Source organism: Maniola hyperantus, chromosome 27, assembly GCF_902806685.2.
Source record: "Maniola hyperantus chromosome 27, iAphHyp1.2, whole genome shotgun sequence".
NCBI classification, from domain to species: domain Eukaryota; kingdom Metazoa; phylum Arthropoda; class Insecta; order Lepidoptera; family Nymphalidae; genus Maniola; species Maniola hyperantus.
This window is the reverse complement of record NC_048562.1, coordinates 1,614,588-1,627,977: the sequence shown is the minus strand read 5'-3', so window position 1 is coordinate 1,627,977 and position 13,390 is coordinate 1,614,588. Positions and strand designations below refer to the sequence as shown.

The window sequence follows — 13,390 nt, the reverse complement described above, 5'->3', positions numbered from 1 at the left end:
GACTGCAATCTTACGCTGGTGCTAAGTGACGAGACAGTCTGCGATAGAAGCCGAATATGGGATAATTTTATAAATTAGGTACAGTTCTTGCAATTCACGAAGGCGAGTGGACTTTAATTGTGGTCACGTCGTATACACGGGCATTGCGTAAGTGTGCGTGCATGTCGGACCAATCAGTCGCGAGCAAGCGCACACATTCAGAGTACCTTACATATACCGATACGACTTAAACACAAGCATGAGCCACTCGCCTTCGTGAATTGTAAGAACTGTAACTATATAGAAAACACAAAATTCTATAAAATAATTTTATTTCATCTTTATCCGTGTATGTATTCAGTGCAATGTACGTTTGTTTGTTTGAAACTTTTTTCACAACTAGACGTACGGTTTGCACTTTACATTAATGTTAGCAACCAAAGTTTGTATTGTTTTAAGCGATCTATGAGTGAAACATTGAAAAAGTTACAGACGCAGAGAAGAACCGGTTGTATCACAATTGGGTATTTTCCTACTTTTGAATTTGATAAATGTTATTAACTTTATTATAAACTAGGATAAAAATAATGACGTACACTGAAAAATATATTAAAATCCAACAAAGATTTACAAAGTTACAGGCATTTTAATTTTGGACTGGGAGGGTTTTCTATCCCTTTCTCGCAAAACGAAAATTTGTATGAAACCGCACGAAGCTACTATGGCATTGTAGGTGTGACGTCAAACTGCTGTATCGCTATCTCTGTCTAATCAGAAATATTTAAATGCTTATAACTTTTTTGTTATTTGGTCGATTTAATTCGTTTTTTTTCAGTTTACGTCGTTATTTTTATTCTAGTTTATAATAAAGTAATAAAAAAATTCAAGAAAAAGAAAAAGAGTCAAATACCCAATTCACACCAAATGAAAAAAAAATATCAGTTACAATAATAATATAGCATTCCTTTAATTTGATACCTACATATCCACTTTAAATATAATGCGTAAAAAATGACTCCTCACGCGCTTTTTTAACTTTATGTGTCAATTGTCATGTGAAGAGTACGATTTTGGTCCTTATTTTAAAGGTGAACCGTACTTTTGACATGACAGTTGACCTATAGAGTTAAAATGGCGCTTGAGGAGTCATTTTTACGGACAATACAATAATTTAACAAGTAAGGTTTGTAGATATTGTTAGCGATCAAAGAGTGAAACATTCGAAAAGTTACAGACCCAAAGTGGGAGAACTTATATCACAATTCACACTGAATTGGGGAAAAATACATAGAGTTATAATATGGCATTCCTTTAACACATTAATAAATACATAATATCCACGTCTATACAAAAAAAATTACATACATAAAATAACAGATTTTAAAATATGATTTTTAAAAGATACAAAATTTTAATTTCAATGCATGCCGGTTAAGTTGGGTAGGGTCGGATCGAAGAGGCTAGGTACATTTATTTATCAGTAACGGTAACCACCTCTGCAGCCGCAACCGCAGCTGCCGGATATGGTAACGGTGCCAGCGGCTGGCACAATGCCTCCGAATTCCACAGCACCCAAGATAGGCACCTGACCTTCGACCAGGGTGGTGCCAGCGACTGGCATGTCCCCAATGACTGCTACATCACCGATACCTTCGCCGCCGTAGGCATCGTAACCGTAAGCGAGTGGACCGGCGAAGCCTAAGCCGTAGGCACCGTCCAGACCGCAAGCGCCGCCATAACGGCCGAAATAACCACCGGGGTAACCGTCGAGGTAGCCACCACAACCGCCAAGATATCCACCATAATAATCACCGGGGTAACCATCGAGGTAACCGTTACAACCGCCTAGATAACCGCCATAAGCTGGACCAATTAGATCACCACCGAGGCACCGGCTGTATACACTCTGAAACAATAGAGCAAAATGTAAAGTAAAATCAAGATATAAGTACCTAGCAAATCTAAAACAAAAGAGCCGTTAAAGGAGCGGACTGAAAACCGAAAGGCCGCCGATTCAAATCCCATCCGTTGCACTATGGTCGTACCTACTCCTAGCACAAGCTTTACGCTTAATTGGAGGGGAAAGGGGAATATTAGTCAGCAATTAACTTGGCTATTATTCTTAAAAAAAAACAAAGAATTAAGCAATGATTGGATTCAATTCTATGCCTTAAAAATGTTGAATGTTGTAGTGGTGTAACGGTCAGGACTATGGTCTGGTATCCATCGAACCGATCATTCTAAAAACCGGCCAAGGGCGAGTCAGACTCACGCACCGAAGGTTCCGTAATATTTTTTGATAAATGAAAAATTATGCATAAAAATAAGTAAAAATCTACAAATAGAATGTACAAGTAAAGCCCTTGCATATGATACGGTATCAGTCAGGACTTTGAATTTTATAATAATTTTATTAGAAGAAGAAGATAACTCTTCTAGGCTTTTTTTCTTTGACAAATAAAATAAAAATAGATAACTAAACCTTGCTATTTTTGTGTGAAAATCTTAATGCGCTTCACAGAATACATCTACTTACCAAGTTTCAACAGTATAGCTCTTATAGTTTCGGAAAAATGTGTGACATACGGACGGACAGACAGACAGACATGACGAATCTATAAGGGTTCCGCTTTTCGCCATTTGGCTACGGAACCCTAAAAACCTTGTTCCAAGCCAACCTTGTTGTTGTAAGCTTTACATATCAGAACAAAACAGAAAACTGTCTTACCTGGAGCAAGCAAGCTTGCAAGCAAAGGACCAAGAGAGCGAAGGAGGACATCTTGAGGTGTTGATGTAATTGTCGAACTCGAGAACACAATGATTGACCTAAGAAGATGCACGCTTTTATACCAATAGCTACTATCACTATAAATAGAGTTATAATGCTACTAGTTTCGAAATTTAAACCTACTACGTGCTTATCGAACTGTTTTCTTAAAGGCATATCGCACCTTTTGTTAAAATTCATACAAATGTAAAGGCTACTTAGGTAGGTATTTTAAAGGCCGGCAACGCATCGGCGGCTCCTCTGGTGCTGCAAATGTTCATGGGCGGCGGTAATCACTTAACATCAGGTGACCCGCCTGCTCGCTTGCTCACTAAAATTATTAAAAAAAAAAAAAAAAAAAAGTATAGTAAGCGACAAGTCGAAACCCGCACGTCACCTGCGCTATCCCGCACCGAGTTAGCTCGGGTGTGCGTAGCGTCGTTCGCCTCACACCCCGATTGCCATCTCGACCTGTCGCGTACTATACCATGTTGTTTTTAACCGACTTCCAAAAAGGAGGTGGTTCTCAACTCAGCCCGTTTTTTGTGTGTGATTATTTCAAGGTTTCTGGACCGATTTGCAATTTTTTTCAATCAACAGCAGAAATTTCCGTGGTGCTCTCATAAAAATTTCTGAATCCGACTCCTCAATCCTGATGCTGCAGGGTTACTACTTACTACTTACCTAAGTTATCAAGATTAAGGAAATGTTCATTGTGAATTAATAATGTAGGTACTAAGCAACGACTTCGTGCTTAAATTTCAACCCTGATGATGCAGGGTACAGTACTCATAAAAATGGTTCAGAAACTGCGGATGGTGCAATATTATTTTAGGTACCAAGCACACTACATCATTGAACTTCGGATCCCAACTCCTCAATCCTGATGCTGAAAGGTACTGAACTCCTAAGTCATGGGAATTCAGGAATTTGTGATGGTGAATTGGTAGTTTAGGTATCGAGCAACGGCTTCATGATTACGATAGGTCCGAACTCCTTAAACCTGATAATAATGCTTGGTACAGCACTCTTAAACTAACTTAACTTAACTAACTTTGTTGTGAATCACCTACTAGGTATTTTTACTAGTTAATTGACTTTTATATTTTCATATTATTATATTATTGTAAAGCTTGTTTAAATTATCAAACGTACTGTTATAAATAATTTATATTTCATATCTATTTAAGTAATCTGTAAAAAAATTTAATCCTATTTGGCCTTATTTTCAGTCTGTTATTATGTAAAATTATATTGTATATATCGCTGTTGATTGCAAAAAACAATAAAATAAAATAAAAATAAACCGTAGAGATTCAGGAACTGTTCCTAGTGAAATAATATTGTAAATGCCAAGCATAGACTTGCGTTGACACAGTGGCCCCGTGTCATATCAGGAAGACAGCATCAAGACCGGGAGCCGCAGCAGAAACAGCTGAAAACGGCAAGCGGCGCAAGTATGCCTCTCTTATAGAGAGTTACGTCATTTTGTGCCGTTTGCCGTGGAGACCCTGGGGCCATGGAGTCTTAGTGCTAAAAAATTTTACGAGACATTTCACCGCGATTAATAGCCTCATCTGGTGACAGAAGGGCAGGCTCATTTTTTGCGCAACGGATCAGCCTGGCTGTCCAGCGCGGAAATGCAGCCAGTATTCTTGGCACCATTCCACGCGGTCATGATTTATATAGTATAATTACTAAGGCTAGCTTTAAGTTTTATTGTCATATTTAAAAAGAAAAGCATAGACATATTTTGTTATTTTTCAAGTCCCAACTCTTCAATCCTGATGCTGCAAGGTACTGAACTCGTAAGCCGTGTGGATTTGGAAAGTTTAGCTGGTGAGTTGATATTTTAGGTACAAAGCAATGACTATACTTACACTAAAAATCATAAAATAAAATTAAAAAATTAAAAAACCGACTTCCAAAACCACTACAAAGTAAAAAATAACTTCTGTTTCTACACGGGTATATAATATGTATGAAGTCGGGCGAGCATAATAAAAGCAACTAGAAATCAAAGCGTGAAGCTCGCCCGACTAAAAGGTAACCTATGTCCTTCCCCAGGATGCAAGCTATATCTGTACCCAGCCCGATCCGTCCAGTAGTTTGAGCTGTGCGTTGATAGATCAGTCAGTCAGTCAGTCAGTCAGTCAGTCACCTCTTCCTTATATATATATATATATATATATATATATATATAATATATATATTATATATTATATATATATATATATTATATATTATTATATATTATATATATTATATATATATTATTATATATATATATATATATATATATATATTAGATTTTTTTTAAAACTATTAGACTAAACAAAAAATAATATGTGGGCGTCCCCTGAGTGTAATATTAGATTTGAAATACATATTTTATGTGAAATACTTACCCTCTAACAAATAAACCTGAAATAGCGGTGGAATAGTTACACTCTGTTTTGTCTTTTTCCTTCAAATGTCAAATTACTGATGACAGAGAGATAGTGTTTAATGCTAAGAGTCGGACGTAGGTAACATTGCAATGCTACGAACGTAGTAGGTCCTGGCTACCTACATGCTACGCGATCGCTAAGAGAGGACTACCTAAACATGGCGTCAATTCCTATGTTTTTCTCTAAACTTAGAGTATCTGCATCTTTTTCTGTTTAATATTGCTAAAAAAAAGACGGAAAATGAATTTTCAACTAATGACTATATTTTAGTGCTACTCTACATGTACAAGCCTGGCGCCTAAATTTGCGAGTTGTGGCAGTTTTAAATACAAATTAATTTTGTTTGTCCTTTTCTTATTACGTAATACGAAAAAGATCCGAATACTGTGCAATTTTGTTGCAATCAGAACCAGTTCTAATAACCGAATCGAGATTTATTTATCTCGGATAGGTTTGGGAATCTCAAACTTAAAATACTTAGTATAAAAATATGTATTGAAGTTTCCGCAAAAACAAGATAACAATTATTATTTTTTAGATATAGAACAATCAAAGCAACTAACCAACAAACAAACCGTCCATCCGTGGTGGGATTTTTAACAGTAGAAGTCGTAGTGATTACATACTCTTTGGTAGAAGTAGGTAGAAAAATACTAGTTTACAAATGGACGGTTCATATTGATATATTCAAATTAAATATTTTTAGAACCTACCATACACATACACAACAAGAGTGTCAAACATGGTCGTATTCTTGTTTGTCATATCTGCGTCATTTAAGTTTAGTCTAAAACTTGGTACAAGTTTTAAACTTAAATGCCGTACTCAGAGTCGCTTAATCGTTACTTAAGTTTAGTTAAAACGAGACAGAGCTATATCTCTCTCATAAATCTGTCTCGTTTTAACTCAATTTTAAACAACGATTAGCGACTCCGCGGTAAGAGAAAGCCAATGATACAATTACTCAACCAATAAATGTACATAGTAGGTTAAACTACTTAAGGGTATCAGTATAAAAAGAAATACACGATTCAGTTGGATTTATTTCAGGTATTAAATAATTTCATCCGGGGCTTATGCATTTTTCTATGTAGGTACTACTAGAGTACAGGACTATGAATATTCAAATGAAATCTTCTTAGATGAAACGTCCGCATCCGCATCCGCCGAGAGCCAGACCATCATAGCCGTAGCCGTAACCGAAGGGACCAATAGCGGCGCCATAGCCGAGTGGGCCAGCGATACCAGCAGCACCCTCAGTCAACATAGCGACCTCTCCGTTGCCGCAACCGTACGCGACCGCACCAGCACCAGCAGTCGGCACGACGCCCTCTAGACCCACAGTTCCCAAGAACGGCAGAGCGCCGCGGACAGCGAGCTCTCCTGCATAAGCGTTCTCAGATAGCACGGAAACTCCGTTCGGTGGGATAGCGGAGGCGCTGGCCACTGGGAGGCCGCCGCCGGAGAACGCGGGAGTGGCGACCCACTCGGCGCCGCAGCCGCAGGGAGCGCCGATACCGCCCCACGGAGCCCCGATACCGCCCCACGGAGCTCCAGCCCAGCCGGCGCCGATGCACTGTCCGGAGATGGACTGCAAGCAACACAAAAATGGTCAAGTACCTGTCATCTTATAAAAACTTACATGAATTTTATAAGCTCGTTTTTGGTACTTGGTAAGTTTGGTTTGTCTACGAACCTGCATCACGAGAGCCTGAGCGCAGACGAAGAGTACGGCTTTGAAGACCATTTTAGATTGTTTATTCTTCGAGTGTAAACTTGAGAATGGTTTGAAAAACCAAATTGTTTTCTTTTATACAAAAAGAATCCGATACGAAATCCTTATCATTATCATACATTTGTTGTGTAAATAGTAACATAGTTTAATATCGTATCGTAAGACGTGACTTTAGGAGAATTTAGTTTGTATGTCAGTAATACGACATTTTTCAATAACTTTTACTAAATCTATTCACACGGTAAGTAAAAAGAATCTTGACTTTTTAATATTATGAGACACGTGTCAGGCACGTTTTGGAAGCTTTCGAAATACTCAAGATATAAAATACTACAATTGGTATAAAAGCGTGCCCTAGTTGAGTCCGATCATTGTATCCTCGTGTCTGCACAATACAAACTCTACAACATGAACTCCTTCGCTGTTCTGCTGCTCTGCGTCCAAGCTTGCTTGGTTCAGGTAAGGGAAAATCCCTTCTAAACATATCATATTACTTCTTACGGAGATTCTTAAAATCCTGCCGAACTTTTTGATTTCCAGGATGTCACTCTTTAAGTTTTTAACTAGCTATGCAAAGAACCACGTCTATTCGTTGCTTGATTGAGTCCATTGCGGCGTGATTGATGGATAAGGAAACTTTTTTTCGCATTTACAAAATTATAGTAGTGATTGATGATCCTATCCTGAGATATAGAGATAATGATTACGCGTGTATGTAAATAAAGAAGTTTTTTCTTTGTATTTCAGAATGTTTGGGGCCAGTACTACGGCGCTGAGCTGATCGCTCCCGGTTTCGGAGCTTACGGTCTCGGTGCTTTCGGCCCCGGAATCGGCTCTTACGGCCTCGCCGACCGCGGTTGCGGACTCGGTATCGGTTCTTACGGCCTCGCTGACGGCGTTTACGGTCTCGGTGCTCCGTTCGCTTACGGGGGCTGCGGCGCAGCTTACGGCGGCGAAGGCATCGGCGATGTAGCGGTCGCCGGTCAACTGCCGGTCGCTGGTACCACCCTGGTCGCCGGACAGGTGCCGATCTTGGGCGCCGTGGAGTTCGGCGGCATCGTGCCAGCCGCTGGTGAAGTGGCCATTGCCGGCAGCTGCGGCTGCGGCTGCAGGGGACCCTACCGCTACTGAAAACCTCTACCAAACGAATTAAAGAAATAAAAGCATTTTCCTGAACTTCTTGTCTCTTTGTAACCTAAATCTGTCCATACGAACTTATTACCTTTATTAACGTAAAGCTCGAATATGACCTGTGTTTGAGGACCCGACGCGGGTTTATTTATATACTCGCGACTATGACCACTTACCCAATCATCATCATCAACGCATCGCCGGCTCACTACTGAGAACGGGTCTCCTCTCAGATTGAGAAGGGTGTGGCCATAGTCTACCACGCTGGCCATGTGCGGATTGGTAGACTTTACACACCTTTGAAAACATTATGAAGAACTATCAGGCATGCTGGTTTCCTCACGATGTTTTTCTTCACCGTTAAAGCAAGTGATATTTAATTAATTAAAACGCACATAACTCCGAAAAGTTAGAGGTGCGTACCCGAGATCAAGCCCTCGACCTCCGATTAGAAGGCGGACGTCCTAACCACTAGGCTATCACAGCTTTGCCCAATCAATTACCTGAATTCGATAGAATATCTAGAAATTGTCCGAAGATATTCTTTCCAAATACGAGTAAATGACCACTTCCATACTAATCCATACTAATATTATAAATGCGAAAGTGTGCTTTTATACACATATATAAATATATTGAAATACATTGAATAATGCAGTAATCCCAATCTGCACTGAGTGCACAAGCCCCGAATGATACTTAAAATAAATCCAATTAAATCATGAATTTCATTTTACTGATACCCTTAAGTAGTCTTACCTACTAAGTAGATTACTTTCTAATGTAATGATTATTTTACTAATGTAATAAGAAAAAGACAAACAAACTTAATTTAATTATTTAGAACTGTCAAACCTCGCAACTTTAGGCGCCAGTCTTGGGCATGGAAGAGCACTAGAATTTAGTATTTGATTTAAAATTCATTTTCCATCCTTTTTTAGCAATAATAATTAAATTAAAGAAAATGATGCAGATACTTACTCTAAATTTAGTTCAGAGAAAAACATCAGATTGACGCCATTGTTTAGTCTAGTCTAGTCCTCTCTTAGCGATTGCGTAGCATGTAGGTAGCCAGTAGCTACTACGTTCGTAGCACTGGAATGTTATCTACGTGCTACGTCCTACACGTAGTATTATTATGTATTTCACATAAAATATGTGTTTCAAAAACTTATATTTCAATTAGGGAACACACATATTATTTTTTGTTTAACAGACTAATAGATTTTTTTCAGTTAATCTATACTATTATATAAAGAGGTAATGTCCTTAAGTTTGTTTGTAGGGGGTAATCTTTGGAACTACTGAACCGATTTTAAAAATTCTTTCACCAGTAGAAAGCTACATTATTCCTGAGTGACATAGGCTATACGAGATCTTTAAAAACCTAAATCTACGCGGGCGAAGCCGCGGGGATCAGCTAGTTATAAATAAGTGATAATATGTTTGGGTCGCATAATTATAACACCTGAGACCCGTCGCCATTTTATCCATCCCGCATTCATTCTATTCGTTCACATCTCGGTCAAAATTACCGTTGTTTTGGTAGAGCGAACCGAAGTATCAACAAATGCGAGTCAGGCTCGCGCACCGAGGGTTCCGTACTACGGTCGTATTTTTTCGATATTTTGCAACGATAATTCAAAAACTATGATGCATAAAAATAAATAAAAATATGTTTTAGAATGCACAAGTGAACCCCTTTCATATGATACCCCACTTGATATAGCTATCTTACTTCGAAATTTGAAAATACTAATTATTAGGTCATGACCACAGTTTAATTTTTTTGTGTGATGTAACCACAAATTCACGGTTGTAAGATTCCCCTTATGTCAGTTATAAGACCTACCTACTTGCCAAATTTCATGATTCTAGGTCAACGGGAAGTACCCTGTAGGTTTTTGACAGACAGACAGACAACAAAGTGATCCTATAAGGGTTCCGTTTTTCCTTTTGAGGTACGGAACCCTAAAAAATGGAGCAAACAGGTTGGGATACGTCATCTAAGGCGATTTCAGAGAAACTTAAGATGCCACCGAAGTCACAGAACAGATGTCCTGTGATTCTTAAGCTGGAGATTGACTTGCAGATAACATTTTGGTGTAAATAAATAAATAAATAAATAAATAATAAATAATAAATTTATTCATAAGAATGCAGGTGACATAACATGGTTATAAAATTAGTTGGCGAGCCTTATGCATTCTACCTTAGAATATTGGTGTATGAATATTTAAGTATTACATTACAGTTAAATTTTTAAAAACATGTAAGTACATATAAATTACAAAATCTTTAAAATTATATAATATTCAGAAAGTAAATTAATTAAGTCATACAAAAACAAGAGAAAAAAAAAAATAGAAATAATAACAGTCATTTAAATTTTTACATGTCATACAGAGGGGATACCTAACTATTGCACTACAAAGACCATAATTTATTTCAGTCATCTAATCTAAGTCATCAGATTTACATTATTTAGATATTATTTTAGACAAATTATTTGAGCTCATCAATCAAAAATTCCGAGATGTTGTAATAACATTTATTTATAAGCAGCTCATGAGTTTTCCTCTTGAAATTATTTATAGTAGTGTTTTTGTAGTTGTCAGGAAGTTTATTGTACACAGTTATTGCCATATAGTGTTTACTCTTTTCAAACATCTGTAGTCTTTTAGGAGGCACAACTAGTTTGTTCCTTCTCTGAGCTCTACGAGATCTCACCTCACCCAACTCAGCATAAGTTTTAAAATAGTTTGGGTTTTTCTTCATAGTAATAGCAATTCATATAAATATTGACAGGGTAAGGTAAGAATATGATGTTTCTTAAATAAAGGCTTACAGGTATCCAATGGTTGCAGTCCACATAATGCTCTCAGACATGCTTTTTGTTTTATAAAAACTTTATTAGCAAATACCGAATTTCCCCACAGGATAATCCCATATCTTAATAGTGATGAAACATACCCTTGGTAGGCTATTAATGCTGTTTTCATATCTGAAGTTTGGTGGAGCCGTCTGAGGACATAAACAAACTTATCCAATTTGCTGCATAGGTTTTCAACATGGGTTTTCCAATTAAAATGCCGATCGATTATGAAACCTAGAAACGATGTAGACTCTACATCTTCAACGGCAGATCCCATATAGTTTATTTTAAAATTTGATAACACATTATTATATGGTAAAAATTGGATAAATTTGGTTTTTTGCATATTTACAGAGAGGTTATTTAGTTCCAACCATTTTATTACATTAGACAACGCTTCGTTTGCATCAAATTCAATAGTTAATTTATTTTTGCTTTTTACTATGATAGTCGTGTCATCCGCATACATTATACACTGTTGATTAATAAAGTGGGGAAGGTCGTTGATGTAAAGGAGAAACAATAAGGGACCCAAAACACTGCCCTGTGGTACACCATACGGATGTTGGACTTTATATACAGAGCGATAAGCCTTACAGCATGAATTTGTTGTTTGAAGAATTTCTACACATTGCATTCTTTTGCTAAGATAACTTGTTAGCCATTCTAAACATTTTCCTCTAATTCCGTATTTTTCAAGTTTATCTAAGAGAGATTTATGACAAACTAGGTCAAATGCTCTAGTCATGTCAAGAAAGATTCCTATGACATTAAATTTATCATTTAGGCTTTCCGTAATAATTTTATTAAATTTTATTTATTGTAATGTATCGAGTTTTTGTAACTCAAACCAAACACTGACTTGTTTGTAATTTATGTCTCATTCGTGGCGAGCGCCGCGTGCTCTCCATTAAGAGAAAGCTATAATGATAAATTAAATAATTAAACCAATAAAATCTACTTAGGTTAAAGTGTAAACTATAGGGTATCAGTGAAAAAAAAAGATTCCGACGAATTGGGAACCTCCTCCTTTTTTTGAAGTCAGTTAAAAAGAAAAAGTAGGTACATTATTCAATTGGATTTATTTTTAGTACTGCATTATTCAATGTACTACTAGAGTACAAGACTATGGATATTCAAATAAAAACTTCTTAGATGAAAGCAAGTCCGTACCCGCAGCCACCGCGAGCCAGACCATCATAGCCGTAACCAAAGGGACCAATAGCGGCGCCACAGCCCAGACCGTCATAGCCGTAGCCGAAGGGGCCAATGCCGGCGCCATAGCCGAGTGGGCCAGCGATACCAGCAGCACCCTCAGTCAACATAGCGACCTCTCCGTTGCCGCAACCGTACGCGACCGCACCAGCACCAGCAGTCGGCACGACGCCCTCTAGACCCACAGTTCCCAAGAACGGCAGAGCGCCGCGGACAGCGAGCTCTCCTGCATAAGCGTTCTCAGATAGCACGGAAACTCCGTTCGGTGGGATAGCGGAGGCGCTGGCCACTGGGAGGCCGCCGCCGGAGAACGCGGGAGTGGCGACCCACTCGGCGCCGCAGCCGCAGGGAGCGCCGATACCGCCCCACGGAGCCCCGATACCGCCCCACGGAGCCCCGGCCCAGCCAGCGCCGATACACTGTCCGGAGATGGACTGCAAACAACAAAGACATTCTGTTCAAGCACCTGTAATCTTTACAAACTTCGCAAATTCCGTGTGGCTCATTTTGGTGGCATTTTAAAATTAATTTGCGATATCCTACGAACCTGCATCACAAGAGCCTGAGCGCAGACGAAGAGTACGGCTTTGAAGACCATTTTGAATTGTTAATTCTTCGAGTTTAAACTTGAGAATAGTTTCAAATCAACATAATTTCCTTTTATAGCAACGGAATCCAAGTAAATCCTTATCAATCAGATATTGTGTAAATGCATAAAATTTCGTTTGAATTAATAGATCGACGTGACTTTTGTAAAATTTATTTATATGTCAGTAATATGAAGTTAAGCAATGGCTGTTACTACGGATATAAGTAATTAGTCATCCGAAGTGTCGACACACAAATTATCTATAAGCGTAAATTCTTGAGCCACGGCCCACGATGTTCTTCTTCAGCCAGGTAGTCTTCTGCTGGCTATTTATGAGCTGAAGGAGGTTATACTTGCTATTTCTCATCATCATTATCATGATCAACCCATCGCCGGCTCACTACAGAGCACGGGTCTCCTCTCAGAGAGAAGGGTTTTGGCCATAGTCTACCACGCTGGCCATGTGCGGATTGGTAGACTTCACACACCTTTGAGAACATCATGGAGAACCCTCAGGCATGCAGGTTTCCTCACGATGTTTTCCTTCACCGTTAAAGCAAGTGATATTTAATTACATAAAACGCACATAACTCCGAAAAGTTAGAGGTGCGTGCCCGGGATCGAACCCCCGACCTCCAATTAGAAGGCG

At 38.6% G+C, this 13,390-nt stretch overlaps 5 protein-coding genes across 5 annotated transcripts in view; 1 reads left to right on the top strand and 4 right to left on the bottom strand.

Moving 5' to 3' along the window:
- Positions 1–294: 294 nt before the first annotated feature.
- LOC117994789 (uncharacterized) overlaps positions 295–13,390 on the bottom strand; it is a 140,481-nt gene continuing 127,385 nt past the window's right edge. Inside the window, exon 13 of the mRNA XM_034982747.2 lies at positions 295–994. The gene's annotated coding sequence lies outside the window, so the exon portion shown is untranslated. The remainder of the gene's footprint in view (positions 995–13,390) is intronic.
- Positions 1,273–2,845, bottom strand: LOC117994562 (chorion class CA protein ERA.1-like). The gene is made up of 2 exons (XM_069508014.1): positions 2,708–2,845; positions 1,273–1,885 (listed from the first exon to the last, which is right to left on the bottom strand). Exons 1-2 carry the CDS (start codon positions 2,756–2,758, stop codon positions 1,457–1,459), a joined length of 480 nt encoding a protein of 159 aa, XP_069364115.1. The 5' UTR covers positions 2,759–2,845; the 3' UTR covers positions 1,273–1,456.
- Positions 6,222–7,047, bottom strand: LOC117994814 (chorion class B protein M2410-like). The gene is made up of 2 exons (XM_034982784.2): positions 6,893–7,047; positions 6,222–6,787 (listed from the first exon to the last, which is right to left on the bottom strand). The coding sequence occupies exons 1-2, from the start codon at positions 6,941–6,943 to the stop codon at positions 6,335–6,337; spliced, it is 504 nt and encodes a 167-aa protein (XP_034838675.1). The 5' UTR covers positions 6,944–7,047; the 3' UTR covers positions 6,222–6,334.
- Positions 7,235–8,107, top strand: LOC117994561 (chorion class CA protein ERA.1-like). The gene is made up of 2 exons (XM_034982495.2): positions 7,235–7,390; positions 7,679–8,107. The coding sequence occupies exons 1-2, from the start codon at positions 7,340–7,342 to the stop codon at positions 8,060–8,062; spliced, it is 435 nt and encodes a 144-aa protein (XP_034838386.1). The 5' UTR covers positions 7,235–7,339; the 3' UTR covers positions 8,063–8,107.
- Positions 12,001–12,859, bottom strand: LOC117994560 (chorion class B protein M2410-like). The gene is made up of 2 exons (XM_034982494.2): positions 12,700–12,859; positions 12,001–12,586 (listed from the first exon to the last, which is right to left on the bottom strand). Exons 1-2 carry the CDS (start codon positions 12,748–12,750, stop codon positions 12,089–12,091), a joined length of 549 nt encoding a protein of 182 aa, XP_034838385.1. The 5' UTR covers positions 12,751–12,859; the 3' UTR covers positions 12,001–12,088.

Excerpts from the sequence above, each read along its gene's own strand:
- LOC117994562 (XM_069508014.1), bottom strand. The coding sequence starts at position 2,758 with ATGTCCTCCTTCGCTCTCTTGGTCCTTTGCTTGCAAGCTTGCTTGCTC. Across the intron at positions 1,886-2,707 it reads TGCAAGCTTGCTTGCTCCAG|AGTGTATACAGCCGGTGCCT; the intron begins GTAAGACAGTTT and ends CTATTGTTTCAG.
- LOC117994814 (XM_034982784.2), bottom strand. The coding sequence starts at position 6,943 with ATGGTCTTCAAAGCCGTACTCTTCGTCTGCGCTCAGGCTCTCGTGATG. Across the intron at positions 6,788-6,892 it reads CTCAGGCTCTCGTGATGCAG|TCCATCTCCGGACAGTGCAT; the intron begins GTTCGTAGACAA and ends TGTTGCTTGCAG.
- LOC117994561 (XM_034982495.2), top strand. The coding sequence starts at position 7,340 with ATGAACTCCTTCGCTGTTCTGCTGCTCTGCGTCCAAGCTTGCTTGGTT. Across the intron at positions 7,391-7,678 it reads TCCAAGCTTGCTTGGTTCAG|AATGTTTGGGGCCAGTACTA; the intron begins GTAAGGGAAAAT and ends TTTGTATTTCAG.
- LOC117994560 (XM_034982494.2), bottom strand. The coding sequence starts at position 12,750 with ATGGTCTTCAAAGCCGTACTCTTCGTCTGCGCTCAGGCTCTTGTGATG. Across the intron at positions 12,587-12,699 it reads CTCAGGCTCTTGTGATGCAG|TCCATCTCCGGACAGTGTAT; the intron begins GTTCGTAGGATA and ends TGTTGTTTGCAG.